We start from the raw sequence: 24,105 nt of genomic DNA on the forward strand, positions 1-24,105 counted from the left end.
GGTGGCTGCAAGAAAGGTTTGTGTGTTGTGGTTTTGTTTGGTTGTGTCGCTGGACTCCTGATTAGTTAGGGACTAGGGGTATAGCAAGGAGCCGTAAAGTGGCCCGCTAGCTTCCAAATTTTGATAAAAATGTCACACAATACCTGGCATTTATAGCATTAACATCTGCTTCTACTGTTTGCGTTTTGGCTGCTTTATGGTGCGATTATGGCTCTGTGTGTCTTCTTACCCTGTCCACTTGTCCCTGTCGGTGGTGGCATGTGTAGGTGTCCTATTCAGGGTGCGTGGATTCCTAGGACCAGCAAGAGCCCAAATCTGAAGATGGCTGGGCCGCCCTTTATTGGGGCGATGTCCGCGCTCAGTTAGGTTTGTGTCACTAACCCTAGTAGAAGATAGGGAGAGGTACTAATTTGTGGTAGTTCAGCTGGTGTTCCCTATCAATCTGGGTCACGTTTGTGTGGGCCCGATGCTCACTTGCCCACATGAACGTAACACAGAAAATAGTGATAAGATGCGGAGATCTAATGTCTGCGGTCGGCTGTAATCCTGCCATCTCCAGCTTTCTCATTACACAAGTATCAATCATATAATAAGACTGAACACAAGACCTTCCCAGCCGTCCTACAGACCAGAGGGGAGATTTCATGAGACCTTGTCTCCATCTACCTGATCATCCTGTGGAAGAAGAGGCCGGGGACATCTCTCCGCTGCTGTTCTCTTACTGGATCTACCTGCAGAAAACACAGACAGCCACTGAATTCATTATCTACATACAAATAATAAAGGCCATGTGGATTTAGTCCCGTCTATTACCTGGTGATGGGAGGGGCTGGTGGTCCTCCATCATGACATCCTTGTACAGGTCCTTGTGTCCCTCTAAATACTCCCACTCCTCCATGGAGAAATAGACAGTGACGTCCTGACACCTTATAGGAACCTGACAACACAATGATACCGTCATTACCCAGACACGTTATACCGCCATAGCGTTACTGTATAATGTCCCAGCATTCCCAGCAGCGTCACCTCTCCAGTCAGCAGCTCAATCATCTTGTTGGTGAGTTCTAGGATCTTCTGCTCATTGATCTCCTCAAGTATCAGGGGGCGAGGTGGAGGCCCTGTGATTGGGCTCAGAAGTCTTTCCCATCCATCAGACACCGGGGCCTGACAGCCATCACTAGAAGTCTTCTTCAGTACCCTGTAATCCTGTTTATGGGGAGACACATCCATAAATATCACTGCAGACAATTTCACCTCTCCAGTTATATTCATCAGTCACTAAGGTTCTGGTCACATTTGTGTTCCTGCAGAAAGAAATGATGCAATTATCTGTGTTTTGCTTTGAGTTTTCATTCTGATGCATTTAGAAAACTTTATACTTGCATTGCCTTTAGTCCTGCCATGAGATTTCTGGCTCAGCTCTGATCAGCTAGTCTCTCTCATGAAGGAACAGGTACTCAGCTCCCCTCCCTCTCCTCTTGAATTCAATGAATGGCTTAGTGCTGTGACCAATCACAGGCAGCGCTCAGCTGTCATTCAATGAATGGTTGAGTTCTGCCTGTGACTGGATGAGCGCTCAGCCAATCAGACCCAGCTCTTGCAGGAGGCGGGGATTTTTAAATCCCTGGCCAGGAGAAAGAGCTTCACAACAGTGGCAGGGAGCCAGGAGGAGATGTGTCAGAGAGGTGATATATGTAGTGTGTACACTGAAGAAGACCCCTCAAAGATGGTGTAATCGCTCTTTTTCTTCCATTTAAAATTTTTAAATGTTTGTCAGTACATTATAAGGTATAATAAATAGTACCATTATATAATACAACTCGTTCTGCAAAAAACAACATGCAGACATCTACGTAGATGAATAAATAAAAGAGTTAAAATTCTTTAAAATTGGGGAAGAAAACCCAACAAAAAGGGGTTAAGTTTCTGTTGACATTTGTGTTCATCAATTCCTTTGTTCCATCATAGAAGCAGAAGAACAAAACTGACAAGGGAGTCGGATCCGTCATATGACAGACATCTGTGGTCCCTGACAGACCCCATTGTCTTATATTAGGGGTCCGTCATCTTACCTGAAAAACAGAGCAACGGGTTACGTTTTTTCTGTCCTTCATGTATCTATAGTAAATCCTCTGCCGTAGATGTGACCAGAGACTGACAGAGATAAGAATGATGGAACGTGACGTCATCCCCAGAATCTCTCACCTCTCCTGTAAGCTGGAAGAGTATCTCTAGGGTGAGGGTGAATATACTCTCCGCCATCTTGTCCCGGTTCCTCTCCATCCTCGTCGGGTCAATCAGGATAATTATCTGATATAGAAGATATCAGCCGAGGATCCTGAATGGGAAGAAGACGAGACAATGTAACATCATACAAACCCCCTGTAATAATACAATTACTGGAGAGAATAACCTGTAGGCCTTCTGTTCTCTCTTTATGCAGGTTGGATCAGGAGATGAGTAGTTTGTCAGGGCCGTTCCTCCATGTTGGGGGCCACAGCATGCCACATCTCCTCTACAGCAGATCAGGGGCCACAACGGTGATGTCAGTAGAAAGCAGAAATCTAGATGTCAGACAGCGACTTCCCAAGTCCTCTCACCTGGCATCACAAGAGTTAATAAATACGGATCATCTTGGAGCTTCAACAATAAAGGGAAGTCAAGGTGCGACACCAACTGTCTGTATAGATTCCGCATATAACACATGTGGATTCTGCCGCAGATTAGTCACAGACTTTGTAGTACAATCAGTATAAAACCCCCTGTGGATAATCCTTCCTGCGTGGCTGCGTCTTTATTGGGATTGTGCAGGTTTAGAGAAACATGGCTGCTTCCCTCCAATAGCAGAGCCGCGCCGCCCATGGGTTGTGTCTGGGATTGTGGCTCAGGTCTGTTGCAGTGAATGAAACACAAGTGCAATACCAAACACCACCAAGACTCATTGGGGGCAGCAGCAGGATGGTAAGAGCATGTGGAGACGAGTTGTAGCTATAAGAAGTCTTCACGGTGGTCCAGGAATAGATAGAGAAGGGATTGCAGGGTAGCATCATAGTGCAGCTGCCAGTGACTGGGGGGCGTAGTTAGGCAAGGAGGGGGCTGCGACCCGCAGGGAGAGGTGGTGAAGAATATTTAGGGGAGGAGAGAAGAAGGGGCAAAGGGGAGAGGAAGAGGTACGAGTTGCAACATTGAAGTCAGGAGCCCGGGGAGGACGTCCTGCAAGGAGTGAAGTAAGAAAACTGTTTGTTTTAAATTCATGACTAGAGATGAGCGAGCGTACTCGATAACGCAAACTGCTCAAGCGAGTAGTGCCTTATGTGAGTACCTGCCCGCTCGTAGGTACAAGATTTGGCTGCTGGTGGGGGGTTGGGGAGCGGCGGGGGAGAGCAGGGAGGAATGGAGGGGAGATCTCTCTCTCACTCTTTCCCCACCGCTCACCGCTGCAACTCACCTGTCCCCCGCGCCGGCAGCCGAATCTTTAGAGACGAGCGGGCAGGTACTCGAATAAGGCACTACTCGCTCAAGTAATTTGCCTTATCGAGTATGCTCGCTCATCTCTATTCATGACTAATAGTGCCCATTAATGACTGGGGGGGAGGGGCTGTCAGGAGTAAATGCAATTTAGAGGGTGGAAAAAAAGGAATATTTTTGCAAATATATCAATTTAAGGACAGTGTTTTTTCTATAGTGCACATAAAAAAGGGGATTTGCACCCCCAAAAAGATACCCGTTTGTCTTGTGTTCAGAAACATACTCATTGTGGCCCCAGTTTTGTGTCAGCGTGCACCACGGGGCCCAAACCGCAAGGAGCAGCCGGTGGCTTTCAGAACAGAAACCTTCAGTCCCCGTTGCCCACTTGTAGAGCCCTTGAGCTGCCAAAACGATGGATAACAAACTCCTCTATGGGGTGAACTGCGGATTTTGACCCAATAGTTTTTGAATGAATCTAAGCAAAGCAGAAGGGAAAAATTATGATTTTCATTTTTTTAGCAATTGTGTCATTTTAAAAACAGTATTTTTTTGTGCAGCGCATGTGAATGAAGACTTGGCTCCGCCTGTTTGTCCTGTGTTCAGAAACATACCCATTGTACCCCAATCTGCCTACTGGACACATGGCTTGGCCTAGAATGGAGGAAACACCCTTTGGCTTTCAGGGCACAAATGAATAAATTCCAGGCGCCATTGCTCCCTTGTGCAGGAAAAAAAAACTAAAAATTGACTCCCTAAATAGATTTCCCCATCTTTTCAGCATTCCCTGAATCTTAGATAAAGTAATGATGTAAACTGTGCGATTTGTCTAAAGACAGGGGTAATTACAGAGGCTGGTTGGGATGGGCACATGGGGCAATAAGACCGGGTATCCTTCCTCCTTCCATGTTTGCTGCAAACCCGACATTTTTTGGGGGTATTTCTTCACCTCTGCGGCAGCGATGGGTGTAAAGTGGCGCCCTGTGAGGCTCCGTAAGCTTGCTGCGGTGCAGCGGTCTCACACAGAAGGCGCCCAACAAGCTGCTCCTGGAACTGCAGGAAGGCGAGCATTCCCGGAGCTTCTTGTAAATTATGTATTACAGGTAGCAGTCTGAATAACGCCGGGCTCACACGGCCGGATGTAGAATCCGCTTGCAGAGGTCATGCGTATATTTTTGGTTTGTTTCTATTCTCCGAGCCACCGCTTGTGTATGGGCTGCTGGCGTATCCGCGACCATAGAGCACGATGTCACGAATATCCGCAGTTTAACAGAACCTGCGGCTTTTTGTTTTCTGCAAGCAGATTACGCAATTCTGACCCGATAATGTGAGCGGAATCGTGGAATCCAATTACCTTGATTTATCCGCGTATTACTGAGGAGCAAACGCCTGCAGAATCCGTAATTCCTATCCGGCCGTGTGAGATCAGACAATGGTAGGTCACTACTTTTTTACAACATTGGATAACGGTGATCACATGACCGGGGACGACTCCGCGAGGCCTTCGCTCACCGCTCCAGGCTAGGATTTGTAGCTAGGAGTGAGCTTATGTCCGGCCTTTTGCCGGTGTCACATGCACAGAAGCCTGAGAGGGTTCGTGGAGGATAATTGCTATGGGGTTTAAATGCGAAGAGGTTTCAGCTCCCCTCACTGATTGCATCGGTGAGGGGAGATTAAACTGCAACTTTTTTTAAAAACCATCTACATGATCACCATTTTCTATTGCAGGGGTCCCCAACCACCGGGCCGCGGACCGGTGCCGGGCCGTTGGGTGTTTAGCGCGGTCCGCGGCACTGCCGGGAACTTTTGCTCTAAACCCAAGGCCCGCTGCCTTGTGTTATGTGGCCCGCGGCGTGCTGACTCCGCTGACCACTGAAGCGATTACCAGCGGGGGCGCCGCAGCTCCCCGCTGTTAATCGCACTGATCCCGGCGCACACTGACCTCCATGTGCAGCCAGGATCCTCTTCCCCGAGTCCCCTGCTCATTAGTTCTGCAGGAGATGACTCGGGGAGGAAGCGTTCCGGGCTGCACACTGATGTCAGGGCAAGCAGAGAGGGAGCGACGCTGACAGCAGGGAGGAGGTAAGTATATGGGTTGGGGGGGGGGTGCTGCATATTATGGGGGGGCTACTTATTACAGTGGAAGGGGCTGCCTATTACTGGGGGGGGGCTGCCTATTATTGGGGGGGGACCTGCTTATTACTGGGGGGTGGGGTGGGGGCTACTTATTACAGGGGAAGGGGCTGCTTATTATTCGGGGGGGCTGACTATTATTGGGGGGGCTGGTTATTACTGGGGGGGCTACTTATTACAGGGGAAGGGGCGACCTATTACTGGGGAGGGTGGGGGCTACTTATTACAGGGGGGGCTGCTTATTACTGGGGAGGGGCTGCCTATTACTGGGGGGATTGCTTATTACTGGGGGGGGGCTGGTTATTACTGGGGGGGGGGGCTGGTTATTACTGGGGGGGCTACTTATTACAGGGGAAGGGGCTGCCTATTACTGGGGGGGACCTGCTTATTACTGAGGGGGCTGCTTATTACTGGGGGGGGGGGGCTACTTATTACAGGGGAAGGGGCTGCTTATTACTGGAGGGAACCTGCTTATTACTGGAGGGATTGCTTACTGGGGGGGGGGGGGGCTGCTTATTACTGGGGGGTGGGCTGCCTATTACTTGGAGGGCTGGTTATTACTGGGGGGGGCTACTTATTACAGGGGAAGGGGCTGCCTATTACTGGAGGGGCTGCTTATTACTGCGGGGAAACCTGCTTATTACTGGGGGGGTTGGGGCTACCTATTACAGGGGAAGGGGCTGCTTATTACTGGGGAGGGGCTGCCTATTACTGGGGGGGGGGGCTGCTTATTACTGGGGGGATTGCTTACTGGGGGGGGCTGCTTATTACTGGGGTGGGTGGGGGCTACTTATTACAGGGGAAGGGGCTGTCTATTACTGGGGGGAACCTGCCTATTACCGGGGGGACCTGCTTATTACTGGGGGGGCTGCTTATTACTGGGGGGTGGGGGCTACTTATTACAGGGGGAGGGGCTGCTAATTACTGAGATGTGGGGGCTGTCTATTACTGGGGGGGGGGGAGATAAATAATATGTTGCCCTATGTGTGTGCTGGGGGGGGGGGTATAGATTATATACTGCCCTATGTGTGTGCGGCCAGGACATTCTAAATGCCATAATTAAATAAGAATGCACTAAACTCCAACCCCCTTCATAGCCCCGCCCCATATAACCAAAGCCCCGCCCAACCCTGCTGGGCCTTGTAAAAATGGTCTTGCTTGAAGCCGCTCCCTGGTGCCAAAAAGGTTGGGGACCACTGTTCTATTGGATATTGGTGATGAAGTGTATGACCCCACTTGCTGCCGCGAGACAACCCCTTTAAGGGGAGATTAAACTGCAACTTTTAAAAAAAAAACATCTACATGATCGCCATTTCCTATTGGATATTGGTGATCATGTGACCGGGGACTGTTCTCCTCGGCCCTCAGTAACTGCTCTAAGCTCTCGGCTGTTTAGTACCTAGGAGCAAGGAGATTTCAAATTTTCTGGGCCCTCCTTAGCTTCTGCTCTTGCGTCCGCCATATTGCCTACGGGCGTATGTGCAGATGCCAGGGAAAGGTCGGTGGATGAACATCTCATCAGATAACAAATCCGGGGCCTCAGGGAAGGGACTTCATCTCCCCCAACGGATACCAGCTTTTTTTTTCTTGCAGCCCAGACAGAGGGGAGGTGAAAACACAGAATGGAGTCACTGAGGGGAGAAGCTGACTGCTCCCCTGTGGCGGCGGCTCCCGTCCAGCGCTGCAGCCTCAGTGCGGCCGCATGGAGCCGGGAGAAGCGGCCGGCGGTCATGTGCCGCACATTGTGTCCGTGAGCGCTGAGCCCCTCACAGCGGCCATAGAAGAATCCCCCCTGAAGCCTGTGAGGGGGAGCGCCACGGGGCCGGCCGCCGCTTCTTCCGGGCTCCGTGCGGCAGACATCAGGGGGCGGAGCTGGACGGGAGCCGCCGGGAGAACATTCAATGTGGCTTCATTTTATGTCCCAGAAAACCTCTTTAATGAGAAATTTACCCCAGAAATCCTGCAAGCCGCGTGACCCTGTGTGCAAGAAAACCAGCCAATCACAGCGCAGCTTATAGCACTACCTGCTCCTCAGGAGAGCTGCACTGTGATTGGTTGCTATGGGCTTCCATAAATCTGCCCCCCAGTACTGGTGACCCCACATACCTCCACCTGCAGCCGGACAGGAGCCGTGGGGTTGTTCTGTGCTTACAGGACCTGTGATGATGTCATCGTCATGTCATCAGTGTGTGGGCGGAGACAAGGGGTCACATGACCAGGTCTCTCCGCTCAGTGGATGCAGGATTCTGCTGTGTGAGGATGTATTCAGAGAGTGGATGGAGCAGAGCCGTGCGTGTGCGAGACGGGAGAGCGGAGCCGTGCGTGTGCAAGACGGAGGAGCAGAGCCGAGTGTGTGCGAGACGGGGAAGCGGAGCCGTGCGTGTGTGCGAGACGGGGAAGCGGAGCCGTGCGAGTGTGCGAGACGGGGAAGCGGAGCCGTGCGAGTGTGCGAGACAGAGGAGCGGAGCTGAGCGTGTACGAAACGGAGGAACAGAGCCGAGCGTGTGCGAGACGGGGGAGCGGAGCCGAGCGTGTACGAAACGGAAGAACAGAGCTGAGCGTGTGCGAGACGGTGGAGCGGAGCTGAGCGTGTGCGAGCCGGGGGAGCGGAGCCGAGCGCGTGCGAGCCGGGGGAGCGGAGCAGAGGGCGTATGAGACGGAGCAGCAGAGCAGAGCGTGTGCGAGACGGAGGAGCAGAGCCGAGCGCGTGAAAGATCTAGTTATGAAAAGTAGGAGTTGGTACGACATCTGAGTGTGGTAGAGGGCGTCTTGCAGGGGGTACATCAGGATGTGTCCACTTGCTACGATTCCTTCAATTCAGCCCAGTAATACTCACTTTACAAAAACAGTCATCAATGTGGTTTGCGCATTCCCTCCACACCAGCGTACTCGGGGGGGGGGGGGGGGGGAGCGGGGGAGGGAGTGAGAGAGATCTCTGTGTCATGTGAGCTGCATTAGCTTGCGTTGAACCCTCTGTGGCAAACTGCCAGACTGAGTACTGCTGCATCCATAGCAAGAAAGGTTGCAGGGGTTTGTGGGGGGTGTAGTCTGCCTCTTCAGTGCACAGGGATGAAGGACCTGTGATGTCACTGTCATGTGATCAGGGGTGGAGTTCAGAGCCCCAGTTATTGATCACATGACAGTGACATCATCTAATGGAACTCATCACTCAGAGGCGATATGAACCCCGTTATGAATGGTGTCATATTCATGAGCTATATAATAATATATAACATGAGCGGCATGTTCTATCTTTGGGCGTTCCCTCCAACACCTCGCCCGTTGTTTCCAATGCATACTATGCGAGGTTTATCCATGGAGGTCGCTGATGCCACTCCTATAAAATCATATACTGCAGTGTCCCATAATTAGTATATATGATCTGATTAGAGTGCTATTTTATGTTTTCCCAAATACATTTTTTTTTACAAATATTACCGCAAAAAAACTTTATAAATTTTGTATTGTTATAACCCAACTGACCCACAGAATGAAGTTCGGCCATTTTTGCCACAGTGTGTTCACCATAAAAACAAGACCCCTCCAAAGATAGAAGAGGTTCGTTTTTTTCCATTTCACGCCACTTAGAATTTTTTTTTACATTTTTCATTATGTTAAATAGTGCCATTTGAAAACTACAATTCATCCATCAACCAACGAGCTCTCAGCCAGCAATGTCGAAAGATGAATAAGAGTTAGGATTTTTTGCAGAGTGGGGAGGAGAAACCGAATCAGTCATTGTTACCATACCCCTTTACAAAAGCCGATGTGAAACGGGTGTTGGGGCTCAGGATACAGGTCTTGGTTGGCAGCTGGTAACAACTTTGTATTTCTATCTTGTGTGATCCCACAGTCCTAATTTATTGCCTTGCTTTGTCTGGCTTGTATTATATATGACTTTGTAGATCCACTATTGTATATATTGTTATCCTATTTATATCATGGATGGATTTTCATTCCATTGTCCAAGTCCTGTTCCTGTATCTCCAGATACTCTTTTTCTCCTACTACATGTTTTTAACTATTATTCTGTTGGGACACAGGAACTAGAGGGTTCAAGCCCTGACACTTCACTAGGCACATGGCTACTATCAGCACCCTGTGATCGTATCATGGGGGGGGGGGCTGATGGGGATCTCCCACTGGCTGACAGTTTACATGTCAGGATTGACAGCGTATTTAAGCCATGAAGCCATAGCAATCGGAGCTAGTTTGTGGCAGGTGGCATCTGTTTCAAGTATTTGGCATCGCCATATGTAACAAGCTTGGCTCCCAAGCCCACTTCATAACTAACCCACACCTCTGTGACATGCATATAGTTAGGGCAATAAATGTTACTCCAGTTTGTATTACCTCTGCCATCTAATTGTCCTTTGCCTTTAACAAGATTTTCACAGATCTGCAATCACTGTTCAGGAGGCCTTGAGGAGCAGTATATTCCAAGCTGAGGAGATTCTGATGCTAAGAATCCAGACTGATGGTCGGTGGCAGCACGACCTGTACTGCGGGAGGGACGCATCTTCCTAAATTTATTGTTTATATATTGTGCACATTCTTGGCTTGAGAGAAGCCTGCTTGGACAACTAAGGTGTTAATTTTCTTGTTTAGTTTTTCAAACTAATGATAAAGGAATTATAAATTATAATTCTTACAAGTGAGGCGTGTTCTAGTCCCGTTGCAAATGTCCTTTGGTATATATAGTTCTACTTAATAATTGAACAAACAGATGACTTCCTATCACATCCAAAGAGTGTGTGTTCCGCAAGTTTGCTTCGAGCTCGAATATAACTAATATGGACCCCAAAGACCTACCTTTAAGGAAAACTTTATTGCTGCACTAACACTTTCCAGAGGGAAAATGGGTATTTCAGGGCTTAATTATTTATTAGCTATCCTTAGGATGGGTCTTCATTGTCAGATGGATGGAGGGGTCAGATTCCAAGCACTTCTGCTGTTTTGAAGTGGCCACAACTTTCCAGTGAGGATTACAGTATCTTCTTCTGCCTGTGATGTCTTCTTCATTCGTCAGATGGCCTTTCTGCAGCTTTATCCCACTTAAGTGAATAGGACTGAGGTGCAGTACAAGGCACAACCACTATACAATGTACGGTGCTGTGCTTTTAAATAAAACAAAGGTGAAGATAGAAATGGTATTTATGTGGGAGGCGTCCAAGTAATCCGGTCTCACAGTGTGAGATTAAAGAATGTAAAGTTTATTTAGAATACGTTTTACAAAGTAAATAAGCTAAGAAGATGAGAAATACGAGCTGGAAAGGAGACCCTCACAAAAAGAGAAAGCGAGAATATAATGAACCTCCGTAACGAGGTATCTAAGGAAGTTTATTCCTCAAAAACTGCAATTCTGGAGCAAGAAACAATTAGATTATTATGTCTATTAGTCATACATTTCGGCATCACCCCGCACCTCATCAGAAACCCTTCTGGCCGAGAACATCCCAATCTTATCTTTATTACAGACATTAAGAAATACAGAGAATGCCGAGCAGTTATACAAGAGGTCGTTACATATAAGAAGTTGGTCATTGGGAAGCCATTTTGGTTGATTACACATTTCTCTTCCTCATTATACATATATATCAGGAGTACAATATGGGCAGCTGAGCGTCAGCAACATCTATGAGCAGAATATAATGATTATTGCCTTATCAGTATACAGTGAGGAGGCCGCAGTGCTCGCCCTTCACTTCATTGGTAGAGAGTCGCTGATATACATGACATTACTGGTCTAAGAAGAGGCTGAGGTGCTCACCGGAGCGTCATAACCTATTTAATCAGCTGATCAGTGGGGATCATGAACAGATTTTGCTGAAGAACTATTGATGACCTCCTGAGAAGGTGAGGTCCTGGAAAACCCCTTTGGGATATGATATTGCATAGCAAATGTTGGTGCGAATCCCCACCATAATTTGTAGCATACTTTCCCCTGCATATATTAGGTCATATCTGAACCAAAATCTTGATCATTAAGTGTAGATTTTGACACGGTTTTTGATGCAGATCTGCAGCAAATTCTACCCTTTCAATTGAGGGGTGATGTCTGCTGCAAATATACATTAAAATTCCCACCAATGGTGCAGATTGTAATGTGGTTTTTGATGCAGATTTTCTGCAGTGGAATATCCGCCCCAGTTCTGCTATGTGTCAACCAACACTTAAGGGGTATATTGTTTGTTTTGGCTTCACAGGGGTTTTAGAATCAGGCTGTGAAAATAAATTATTACAATTTAAACAAAACATAGATTTGGTCCCAATTGTTAAACTTTTTCGTTGAGCAAGAGGAGAACAATCATCCCAAAATTTGTTGCCCAATTCCCCCAAGTATAGAACTGCCCCATATGTGAGTGTAAACTGCTGTTTGAGCACATGGGGGTCTCTGAAGGAAAGACGCGCTATATAGTTTTTAGAGTGCCAACTATTCTGGAGTCTTTTTGAGGCGACGTTGCATTTGCAGCCCCTGAAGCACCCAGGAGAGTTGACTTCCCAAAAAGTGACTCCTATTTCAGAAACTAGAACCATCAGGCAATTCACAAAATTGAAAAATTGCAATTGTTTTTTTTTAATGCAGATTTAGCTCCAATTTTATGATTTTTACAAAAGGGTCCATTTGAGAAAAAGCATCACAAAATTTGCTGCCCGATTTCTCCTGAGTACAGAAATGCCCCATATGTGGAAATAACCTTCTGTTTGGATGCTCAGCAGGACTGGGAAGGATAGAAGGGCAGATGGTGCTGGAACCATGTTTGGAATCATCTCCCCCAAAAGAGACTCCTTTTTGAAAACTACATCATTATTCATCTCGGGGTATTAGTAGTGGTTTTGTTCGGGGTTTGTCATTATATACTATGGGGATGTATGTAAGCTGGGCGGAGTACATTAGGGCTTAATAATTATTTGGCGAGAGAGAATGAATAGGAAGAAGAGTAATTCTGTCCTTGTTGCACTGGTTTGGTTTTTCCACGGTACGGTATAACAGACATATTAACATTTTGTTCCAAGAGTCAGTATGATTACAGTGATAACAAGTTTTTTAATTATCGAACCATAGAAGAATTTTTCATCGCCATTATTTTTTTTTGGCGCTCCCAAACTCAGAGCTATTATTGTTTATAATGCCGTCTATGGAGCCGGGCGAGGGCAGCTTGGGTTTTGTTTTGCAGAATGAGTTGACAGTTTATTCTGTACAATTCTGGGGTGGATATAACTTTTATTATTTTATTTTTTGCAAGGCGGGATGATCAAAATCTGCAAAGCTCTTTCACTGCCATTTTTTTTTTACCTTGTGCACCATACAGAATAAGTAGCATAATCATTTTATAGTACAGGTTGGTATCAGCATGGAAATACCAATTTTGTAGGAATTTCTTTTTTGGGGCGTTTTCCTATAGTAATTCGTGTTTTAGTCCAAAAAATGGCAATTTTTATTTTTTTTGCCAGGACTTATTTTGAATAGGAAAAACAAGATTCTCTTATTGGGGGATATGGCTCTGACCGTGGCTATAGCTACTGCCACAGCGAGGCAGATTTAAGCAACAGAAAAAGTGTTGGATCCTCTGTCTGCAGGCAATAATCTAATCAGTTCGTTTTTAAGCAGAAGGAGCAGCCCAGTAGGTAGAACAGAAAAACAGTGCAAATGATCTACAGCAAAGTAACTATAACTGAGTGATGGCACCATGTGCAAAAAAAACTGACTGGAAGAGAAAATGCAATAAATTAAAAAAAGACCAATACTGGGTGTGTGCTGTCCCCCAATGAACAAGACTAGAAAGAGATTTACGTAAGAACAAAAATCTTGCTTTCTTGTCAGTATCATTGGTGGACATAGCAAACCCTGGGAGGTGGTAGGAAATATCATGACACATGGGGACAGTCCACGGCTGTCTGCAAAACTCTCTGTTCAAACATATGCACCAGGTAGAACTTTCCAAAGGTATGCAGAGAATACCAGCGGCCTTACACACCTTCAAAGCTGAGGCCCCATTACAAATCACCCATGATGCTTCCACTTACAAGTGGAAAGCGCTGTAACCTGAAATGAAGGCGACCTGCCTATGGCATAATAAAACTCGCCCACAGTGGCTTGTTTCCAGCAAGAAATGGCAATTTTAGAGGCCATAAGACCCCTTCTCAGGCCATCCAGAATTATGAATAGGGAGTCAGCACATCTGAAAGAAGCTGTTTGAGATAGATCCTCAAAGCTCTCACCAGATCCAATATATGGAGCGCACACTCTCTTGGATGAACTCACTTAGAACAGAAGGAAGGCAGTATAATATCCTCATGAGGTCCAAAGAAGCACTAGAAGCTCACTTAATGGTTCAAAAGGATGGGACAGACGTGCGTCCAGCACCATATATAGGTCCCAAGGTGGTACGGGAGAATGGCATAGAGGAACGTCATGAAGAACCCCTAGCAGAAAAGTAAGGACAGCCGACTTCAAGGCCAGTGGGCCCTGGAACAGAACAGATAATGTGGATATCTGACCTTTCAGGGAACTCAGACTTAAGCCCATATCCAGGCTTAGCTGTAGAAAGAAGGGAAGAAGATGAATATGGGAGAGGGAAAAACGCATAGGGTGAAAATTTGCAACGTTTGCATTAAACAAAGAAACACTGCCAAGCAAAATGAAAAACATGAGAGGAGGAAGGTTTCCTCACCTTTTAACATGGTTTGATTGACTGTCTCCACATACCCGCGTGATTTCAAGACCGCACCTTCAACCACCATGTTGTTAAATGAAAAATAGGCAAATTTGGATAGAAGAGGAGTCTCTGTAAAAAAAAAATCTTCTCAAAAAGACAAGTGCCACAAGGCGTCAACCAGCAGGTGGACGAGATCTGCATACCATGCTCAGTGAGGTCAATCCAGGGCTAAAAGAATTATCGATAGACCTTCACCTTAATCTTCTTGGGAACACATGGGATTAGTGGGAAGGGAGGAGAGATGTATGGGAACCAGAAGCCCATCCGCAGAATTAGGAAAGCGTCTACCACTTGAGCCAACAGATCCTGAGACCTGGCCACGAAGGTTAGTAGCTTGCGGTTGATCCTGAATGCCATCAGATTGACGTCCGGTCAACTCCAGCTCATGCATATCATCACGAAAAATTTCAGGAGGTAGCTCCCATTGTCCTGGATCGATAGTCTCTTGGCTGAGGAAGTCTGCTCTCCAATTGTCTATCCCTGGTATACGCTTCACCAAGAGAACCGGAAACAAATACTAATGTGCAGCTGCTTGGCCCCCTCAGCCATGGCCTTGCCTACCCAGGTGGAGGTGAAGACTAGCTTGAGAGCCAAACCCACCGACTTAAAGGAGGTTTTAGCTAGAGCCTCAAACTTCCTGTCACGCACATCCTGGTATGACGAAGCACTTGCTATAGGAAGAGTGACATCTTTTTCCAAATAGGACACAGATGGATCCACTACTCGAGGAACGGACCATTTCCTCACAAGATCCTCCAGAAAGGGATACATAACATCATCTAAACACTTAGGCATAATGAAGCATTTGTCTGGAACATTCCATTCCCTGACTAAGACGTCATTAAACTCCTCATATGGGGGAAAGGTTTTGGGAGATCGCCTGAGATGTCTGAAGACTAAAACAATATCAGCAAGGTATCTGTACTGCTATAATTAGGTTATCCACATTCGTACAGAGCTTGGAAACCTGTTCCTAGTCCATATCAGAGTCAGAGAAAGACTCAGATAATTTGCCCTTTGATCGACTACTGTGTCTATGTAAATTTTCAGGATGCATGCCAGGAGGCGCTGAATTAGAGGAAGAAGCTGGCTCCAGACAAAAAGCCCAGCTAGTGATGATACAGGAGAGGTAGCAAGCGTGGAGCTGGCCACCAGGAAGAGTTTACCCATTCGGAGCTGTTCCTTGGAGCCAATATAAATGTTGTATCCAGTGTGTGTCCCAGCCGTCCAGCTTCTCCTGTATAGAACGACAGGTGTCATCACGCAGCAACCTCCAAACGCCGATGCTGACAAGGATATCGGCATAAGAACGGGAGGAGTGTTGGCGGGCCTCTGGGATGCAAATGAAAAATGTGCACGCTAGCAGCTAATAAGAGTGAAGACATCGCTCCCCCCAGCATGCAAGTTCCACCCCATGGTGGAGCCATGGCTAAACTTAACGAACACCCCACCAGTCAGAGTCTGCCTCCTGCACATGTGGCACCACCGGTCGCCAAAACTCATGCAATGATACGCCGAAAGGCAGTCAGGAGAAGCATAGCCCTCACCTGGACGTGAAGGAGGGGATAGCGAAGTGTGTGCCCAGCCAATGAAAGGAACTGTCCATGCATCCTTCACACCACCAGGCAGGATTCAGTGAGCCCACAAAGGCATGCATTGCTTCCTGAAAAGTAAAAGAGCAGTGTGGAGATCAAACCAACAACACTGCACATTCCATTACTTATACTTCAAGAAAAGGGATGACTTTCTTTACAAAACTTCTTTAACAAAGGCAGAAGTCTCTGCCGAAATGCGTCACTGTGAACAAGGCGTTTTATCTATGTGTCTTGTGTTCTGAGCAGAAGGATGTTACAGGATATAAACATTAGGTGACCAGCGGGTTGTTGGTCCGGGTCTTACAGTCAGTAGGAACTATCAGAGGCTAATCCAGGGATTTTCCCGAAAGGGCTAATTGGCTTCTGCCTCTTGGGATTTTTGCCTTCCTCTGGCTCAACAGGGAGGTTGAAACAGGCTGAACTAGATCGACATGGTCTTCATTCAGCCTAACATACTATATTACTATGAGCATGAATTTATAATAAAGACATAAGTTCTGTGAAGAAACTGGCAATTTATCCCTTTTCTTGAAGTATATTCTCTGCTGCTTAGACTTGCAGTTATCCAAGGCTCCACAGATGCTGCAGCAGACCAACGGGAAGAATGCCCTGCTACATTCAAGGTGAGCTACTTGTTTTTACATTTGGAAGTTAGGCAATTACTTACCCTTGCAAAGACTATACTTACCCACCATACCTCTCAATCATTGGGGGACCTGCTTTTTGTGACCCCAAAAAGTCTGATGCTGAACGGCAAACTTCACGGTTCTGGCAGTGTCCCCCCCTCTTTCCCTGTCACTCACCAGCCTTTATTGAGGGAGGGAGTGTTCCGGACAAAAGAAGGGAGAACTCTATGACAGACTGGCCACCTTCGAGAATGCCTAAACATGCCTTCTTTTCGTCTGAGATGGAGGGCCGACAACAGAAGGGATCAAATAGTTCTGTTCGCTCTCCTCACTGGGTAACATAGAGAATCCTGCCTCCATAAATGCTGGGGCCAAATATGGCACTTGAAGGAAGGAATGTTGGATTTTTCTTGTACTATTTATCAATTAGAAAGATCCCCCCCCCCCCCCCCACACACACACCTAAAAAAAAAAAAAAAAAAAAGATAATGGCTGCTTCCCTGATAAGTAATCTGAAAAAATGTGATTTTGTGGGTGAAACAATTCTCAAATACAATATATTAATATGGCTTCTCCCTTTTGTGAATTTTCTGATAGCGAACAAGATGTGATTTAGAATTAATACCTCTCCCACACTCTGAACATGAATATGGTTTTTCCCCCATGGGAATTCTCTGATATTCAACTAGATGTGACTTTTAAGCAACACATTTTCCATAATCCAGACATGATAATGGTTTCTTCCTTGTGTGAGTCCTCTGATGTCTAACAAGATTTGCTGTGGAGTTAAAACATTTCCCACAATCTGCACAGGAAAATGGCTTCTCCCCTGTGTGAATTCTCTGATGTCTAACAAGAACTGTCTTTCTATTAAAACCCTTCCCGCATTTTGAACATGAAAATGGTTTCTCCCCTGTGTGAGTTCTCTGATGTTCAACAAGATTTGCTTTGGCGCTAAAACATTTCCCACAATATGCACATGAAAATGGTTTCTCCCCTGTGTGAGTTCTCTGATGTTCAACGAGATTTGCTTTGTAGTTAAAATATTTCCCACAATCTGCACAGGAAAATGACTTCTCCCCTGTGTGAATTCTCCGATGTTTAACAAGAATTGTTTTTCTATTAAAACATTTCCCACAATCTGAACATGAAAATGGCCTTTCCCCTGTGTGAGTTATCTGATGTTCAACAAGATTTGCTTTGTAGTTAAAACATTTCCCACAATATGCACATGAAAATGGCTTCTCCCCTGTGTGAAGTCTTTGATGTACAACAAGAATAATTTTTTTATGAAAACCTTTCCCGCATTCTGAACATGTATATGGTTTCTCCCCAGTGTGAATTCTCTGATGTTCCACAAGATGTGATTTTTGAGTAAAACATTTCCCACATTCTAAACATGAAAATGGTTTCTCCCCCATGTGAATTCTTTGATGTTCAGCAAGATGTGTTTTCTGGGTAAAACATTTCCCACATTCAGAACATGAAAATGGCTTCTCCCCTGTGTGCGTTCTCTGATGTTTAGCAAGATCTGCTTTAGAGTTAAAACATTTCCCACAATATGCACATGAAAAGGGCTTCTCGCCTGTGTGACTTCTCTGATGTCTAATAAGACCAAATTTCTGGCTAAAACACTTTGCACAATCTGCACATGAATATGGCTTCTCCCCTGTGTGAATTCTCTGATGTTGTACAAGATGTGATTTTTGTGTAAAAGATTTCCCACATTCCGGACATGAATATGGCTTCTTCCCTGCGTCAACTCCTTTATGTTCAACATCTCTTCCGCAAATGTTGTGTTGCTTACTAGTCTGTGATGAATCATATGGTAGAACCTGTTTAGAGGGATCAGATGATAGATCTTTGCTGTGAAGGGCTGATGGTATATCTGGGATAATGGCAGGCTCTTCATATGTATCTTGTTTGATACCATGATCTTCCGCTTTACAATCCATTGATATCAGCTGTCCCTCTGAGCTCCCAGTGTCATCATCTGCCATCAATAAAAAGGATTTTATTATTTTTGAATATTACAATTATATTTTATTACATTTCTATATTAAATATTCTGAAAAATTCACTTATTAAAAGGATTTCCCATTAATAGTAGGCACAATAATTTGTAGAGCACCTAATCTGACAACCATCCTTAGGTGCCACTTATTTTAGACCATGAACTCTTCTACATTTTTCATCTCTATTAAAAATCGATTATTTCCCTATTGCAGGACATGTTCTGTGTCGATTTCGTCCCATGCGGTGACGGTAATTTCCTACCTCCAGGGGGCGATCTCAGCTGCTGCTCTTATCCGCGGCTCATACAGCTTGTAAGGTTACAGAGCGCAGGAGCTGTGCGAGCCGTAGATAAGAGCTGTGTAACTTCCTACTAAGCATGCCCAGTAACTCTGCATTTTCAGCAACCGAGGAGAGGAAACATGATCAGGGCTCATTCACACGGCTGGATACACAGCATATTCAGAGACAGAAACACATATAAAAAAGCCACATGTGAATAAATCCATTCAAACCAATGGTTCTGTTAATTCCATTTCTCGTGCTTAATACAGAGGATGAAAGTGACCTGACGGTAACTGCGCACACCCAAAGCATGAGAGTGACTAATAAATGATGTTGGCCAGGGTGGACGTAACCTACAGCAACCCGAAAAGTCACAAAAAGGAGAGACATGGAGTACTTTGTACAATACTGCTCCTTTCTTTATAATACATGGGGTCTCAGCCGGGAGCAGACGCGATGTGAGGAGAAGCTGAATGCAGCCTGGAGATGACTTCTTACACGGCGCCTGCGGCCGGACTAAAATACTAGAGGAAATAATATAATTATCACCATGTATTCCAGGATTAATAGAAAACTATAATGATGACTGATCTGTACCCGTTACAGAGTGCAGGAACATAGTGATCTGTTAGCCACAGGATTAGGGTCGGCATATGACCCTTTGTGCGAGGACAACAGGAGGAGCACCGGCAGAGCTGCACACAACGACCACCAGCAGACTAATGACCAAACTGTCAGAAACCCTCCATGAGCGGGCCGACTCCATATGTACTATGGCTGAATAAGGGAATATACAGCTAAAAACCCCGACAACACAGACTCTTCTCTACATGTAGTCTCACCTGGGGGGTCATCTGTAGGGATCTCCTCCTTACACGGCTGATCCCCCCTCACATGTGTCTCTGTAGCATCAATAGGGATCGGATCTTCCTCCAGTTTCACCAGCTGTGAAATAAATATTGTAAAAGTCATCACACAGTTGGAGAAGTCGTGTGGAAGGTTTTATATGGCCAGAAAAGGTCATCAATTAGTATGAGGAGCCGGAATGACATGACAGCAGTAGTGATCTGGGCCAAATAGCTGCAGGTCTCCTGTATAACTCCAACCTGTTGCTTCTTTATTCCAACCAGAAGTCTCCAGAACCAAAAAATAGTGATAAGATGCGGAGATCTAATGTCTGCGGTCGGCTGTAATCCTGCCATCTCCAGCTTTCTCATTACACAAGTATCAGTCATAGAATAAGACTAAACACAAGACCTTCCCAGCCGTCCTACAGACCAGAGGGGAGATTTCATGAGACCTTCTCTCCATCTACCTGATCATCCTGTGGAAGAAGAGGCCGGGGACATCTCTCCGCTGCTGTTCTCTTACTGGATCTACCTGCAGAAAACACAGACAGCCACTGAATTCATTCTCTACATACAAATAATAAAGGCCATGTGGATTTAGTCCTGTCTATTACCTGGTGATAGGGGGGGCTGGTGGTCCTCCATCATGATGTCCTTGTACAGATCCTTGTGTCCTTCTAAATACTCCCACTCCTCCATGGAGAAATAGACAGTGATGTCCTGACACCTTATAGGAACCTGACAACACAATGATACCGTCATCACACAGACACGTTATACCGCCATAGCGTTACTGTATAATGTCCCAGCATTCCCAGCAGTGTCACCTCTCCAGTCAGCAGCTCAATCATCTTGTTGGTGAGTTCTAGGATCTTCTGCTCATTGATCTCCTCCTGTATCAGGGGGTGAGGTGGAGGCCCTGTGATTGGGTTCAGGGGTCTTCCCCATCCATCAGACACCGGGGCCTGACAGCCATCACTAGAAGTCTTCTTCACTACCCTGTAATCCTGTTTATGGGGAGATACATCCATAAATATCACTGCAGACATTTTCACCTCCCGAGTTATATTTATCAGTCATAGTAACATAGTATGTAAGGCTGAATGAAGACAATGTCCATCTAGTCCAGCCTGTCTATCCTCCTGTGTTGATCCAGAGGAAGGCAAAAAACCCCAAGGCTAGAAGCCAATTAGCCCTTTTGGGGAAAAAATTCCTTCCCGACTCCCTAATGGCAATCAGACTGTTCCCTGGATCAACCCCTAATAGTTCCTACCTGCCTGTATACCCGGATTAACAAATAACCTTAGATTTATAGCCTATAATATCCTTCCTCTCCAGAAAGACATCAAGACCCCTTTTAAACTCCTCTAAGGATTTTGCCATCGCTACGTCCTCAGGCAGAGAGTTCCACAGTCTAGCTGCTCTAACAGTAAAGAATCCCCTTCTATGTTGGTGATGAAACTTGCTTTCCTCTAATCGTAGCGGATGCCCTCTCATTACCGTCGCGGTCCTGGGTGTAAACAGATCATGGGAGAGATCCTTGTTTTGTCCCCTCATGTATTTATACATAGTTATTTGGTCACCCCTTAGCCGTCTTTTTTCCAGGGTGAATAATCCCAATTTTGATAACCTCTCTGGGTATTCCAGTCCCGTCATTCCATGTATTAGTTTAGTTGCCCTTCTTTGAACACCCTCAAGCTCTGTAACATCTTTCCTGAGCAGTGGTGTCCAGGACTGTACACAGTATTCCATGTGAGGCCTGACAAGTGCCTTATATAATGGAAGGATAATGTTCTCATCCTTCGCCCCTATACCTCTTTTACTGCACCACAAGACTTTATTTGCCTTTGCAGCAGCTGACTGGCATTGGTTGCTCCAGTTTAGTCTACTATCCACTAATACCCCCAGGTCCTTTTCCATATCACTTTTTCCTAGCGGTACTCCATTGATCGAATATTGGTGACATCCGTTTCTCTTGCCCATGTGCATAGTCTTACATTTTTCAACATTGAACTTCATTTGCCATTTTCCTGCCCAAGCCCCCAGCTTATCCAGGTCACTAAGGTTCTGTTCACATTTGTTTCCTGTAGAAAGAAATGATGCAATTATCTGTGTTTTGCTTTGAGTTTTCATTATGATTCATTTAGAAAACTTTTAGTCATTGCCTTTAGTCCTGCCTTGAGATTTCTGGCTGGGGATGTTCTCTGCACTGATCAGCTGGTCTCTCTCATGAAGGAACGCATACTCAGCTCCCCTTCCTCTCCTCTTGAATTCAATGAATGGCTTAGTGCTGTGACCAATCACAGGCAGCGCTCAGCTGTCATTCAATGAATGGCTGGGTTCTGCCTGTGATTGGCTAAATTCTCAGCCAATCAGACCCAGCTCTTGCAGGAGGCGGGGATTTTTAAATTCCTGGCAAGGAGAAAGAGCTTTACAACAGTGCTGGGGAGCCAGGAGGAGGAGAGGTGATATATGTAGTGTGTACACCGAAGAAGACCCCTCAAAGATGGTGTAATCGCTCTTTTTCTTCCATTCAGAATTTTTAAATGTTTGTCAGTACATTATAAGGTATAATAAATAGTACCATTATATAATACAACTCGTCCCGCAAAAAACAACATGCAGACATCTACGTGGATGAATGAATAAAAGAGTTAAGATTCTTTAAAAGTGGGGAAAAAAACCCAACAAAAAACAGCCGTGGCCTTAAGGGGTTAAGTTTCTATTGACAAATGTGTTCATCAATTCCTTTGTTCCATCATAGAAGCAGAAGAACAAAACTGACAAGAGTGTCGGATCCATCATATGACAGACATCAGTGGTACCTGATAGACCCATTGTCTTATATTAGGGGTCCGTCATCTTACCTGAAAAACAGCGCAACGGGTTACTTTTTTCTGTCCTTTATGAATTTGCAGTAAATCCTCTGCTGTAGATGTGAGCAGAGACTGACAGAGATAATAATGATGGAACGTGACGTCATCCCCAGAATCTCTCACCTCTCCTGTAAGCTGGAAGAGTATCTCTAGCGTGAGGGTGAATAAACTCTCCGCCATCTTGTCCCGGTTTCTCTCCATCCTTGTCGGGTCAATCAGGATAATTATCTGATATAGAAGATATCAGCCGAGGATCCTGAATGGGAAGAAGACGAGACAATGTAACATCATACACAATTCCCTGGAATAATACAATTACTGGAGATAATAAAGTGTAGGCCTTCTGTTCTCTCTTTATGCAGGTTGGATCAGGAGGTGAATAGTTTGTCAGGGCCGTTCCTCCATGTTGGGGGCCACAGCATGTCACATCTCCTCTATAGCAGATCAGGGGCCACAACGGTGATGTCAGTATAAAGCAGTAACTCCAGAGGTCAGACAGCGACTTCCCAAGTCCTCTCACCTGGCATCACAAGAGTTAATAAATGCGGATCATCTTGGAGCTCCAATAATAAAGGGAAGTCAAGGTGGGACACCAACTGTCTGTATAGATTCCGCATATAACACATGTGGATTCTGCCGCAGATTAGTCATGATTAGTCACAGACTTTGTAGTACAATCAGTAGAAAACCCCCTGTGGATAATCCTTCCTGCGTGGCTGCGTCTTTATTGGGATTGTCCAGGTTTAGAGAAACATGGCTGCTTCCCTCCAATAACAGAGCTGCGCCGGCCCGCGGGTTGTGTCTGGGATTGTGGCTCAGGTCTATTGCAGTGAATGAAACACAAGTGCAATACCAAAGACCACCAAGACTCATTGGGGGCAGCAGCAGGATGGTAAGAGCGTGTGGAGACGAGTTGTGGCAATAAGAAGTTTTCAAGGTGGTCCAGGAATAGATAAAGAAGGGATTGCAAGGCAGCATAATGCAGCTGCCAGTGGCTGGAGGTCGCAGTTAGGCAAGGAGGGGGGAGAGAATAATTAGGGGAGGAGAGAAGAAGGTGCAAAGAGGAGAGGAAGAGGGACGAGTTGCAGCATTCAGGCCAGGAGCCCGGAGAGGACGTCCTCCCAGGGGTGGAGTAAGAAAACTGTTGTTTGTTTTAAATTCATGACTTATAGTGCCCATTAGTGACTTAGGGGGAGGGGAGGGAGTGTCAGGAGTATTTTGACCCCAAAGTTTTTTTTCAGGAGTAAATGCAATTTAGAGGAGAAAAAAAAGTCATATTTTTGCAAATATAAAGGAGCAGCCGGTGGCTTTCAGAACAGAAACTTTCAGTCCCCGTTGCCCACTTGTAGAGCCCTTGAGCTGCCAAAACAATGGAGAACCCCCACAAGTGACCTCATTTTTTAGAAGTAAACCCCTTAACAAACTCCTCTATGGGGGGAACTGCAGATTTTGACCCCATAGTTTTTGAATGAATCTAAGCAAAGTAGAAGGAGAAAAATTATGATTTTCATTTTTTTAGCAAGTGTGCTATTTTAAAAACAGTA

General features: G+C 45.8%; 2 protein-coding genes and 1 pseudogene across 2 annotated transcripts in view; all 3 read right to left on the reverse strand.

The window, feature by feature from the left end:
- LOC136626743 (zinc finger protein 585A-like) overlaps nt 1-20,419 on the reverse strand; it is a 50,633-nt pseudogene extending 30,214 nt beyond the window's left edge.
- LOC136626742 (zinc finger protein 420-like) overlaps nt 1-23,067 on the reverse strand; it is a 167,134-nt gene extending 144,067 nt beyond the window's left edge. The window contains exon 1 of the mRNA XM_066601748.1: nt 22,685-23,067. The gene's annotated coding sequence lies outside the window, so the exon portion shown is untranslated. The remainder of the gene's footprint in view (nt 1-22,684) is intronic.
- On the reverse strand, nt 17,001-18,521 carry LOC136624421 (zinc finger protein ZFP2-like). The gene has a single exon (XM_066598396.1). It carries the CDS (start codon nt 18,492-18,494, stop codon nt 17,238-17,240), a length of 1,257 nt encoding a protein of 418 aa, XP_066454493.1. The 5' UTR covers nt 18,495-18,521; the 3' UTR covers nt 17,001-17,237.
- Nucleotides 23,068-24,105: the final 1,038 nt, after the last annotated feature.

Source organism: Eleutherodactylus coqui, chromosome 4 (assembly GCF_035609145.1).
Source record: "Eleutherodactylus coqui strain aEleCoq1 chromosome 4, aEleCoq1.hap1, whole genome shotgun sequence".
Lineage (NCBI taxonomy): Eukaryota > Metazoa > Chordata > Amphibia > Anura > Eleutherodactylidae > Eleutherodactylus > Eleutherodactylus coqui.

Coding starts and splice junctions, on each gene's coding strand:
- LOC136624421 (XM_066598396.1), bottom strand. CDS start 18,494: ATGGATTGTAAAGCGGAAGATCATGGTATCAAACAAGATACATATGAA.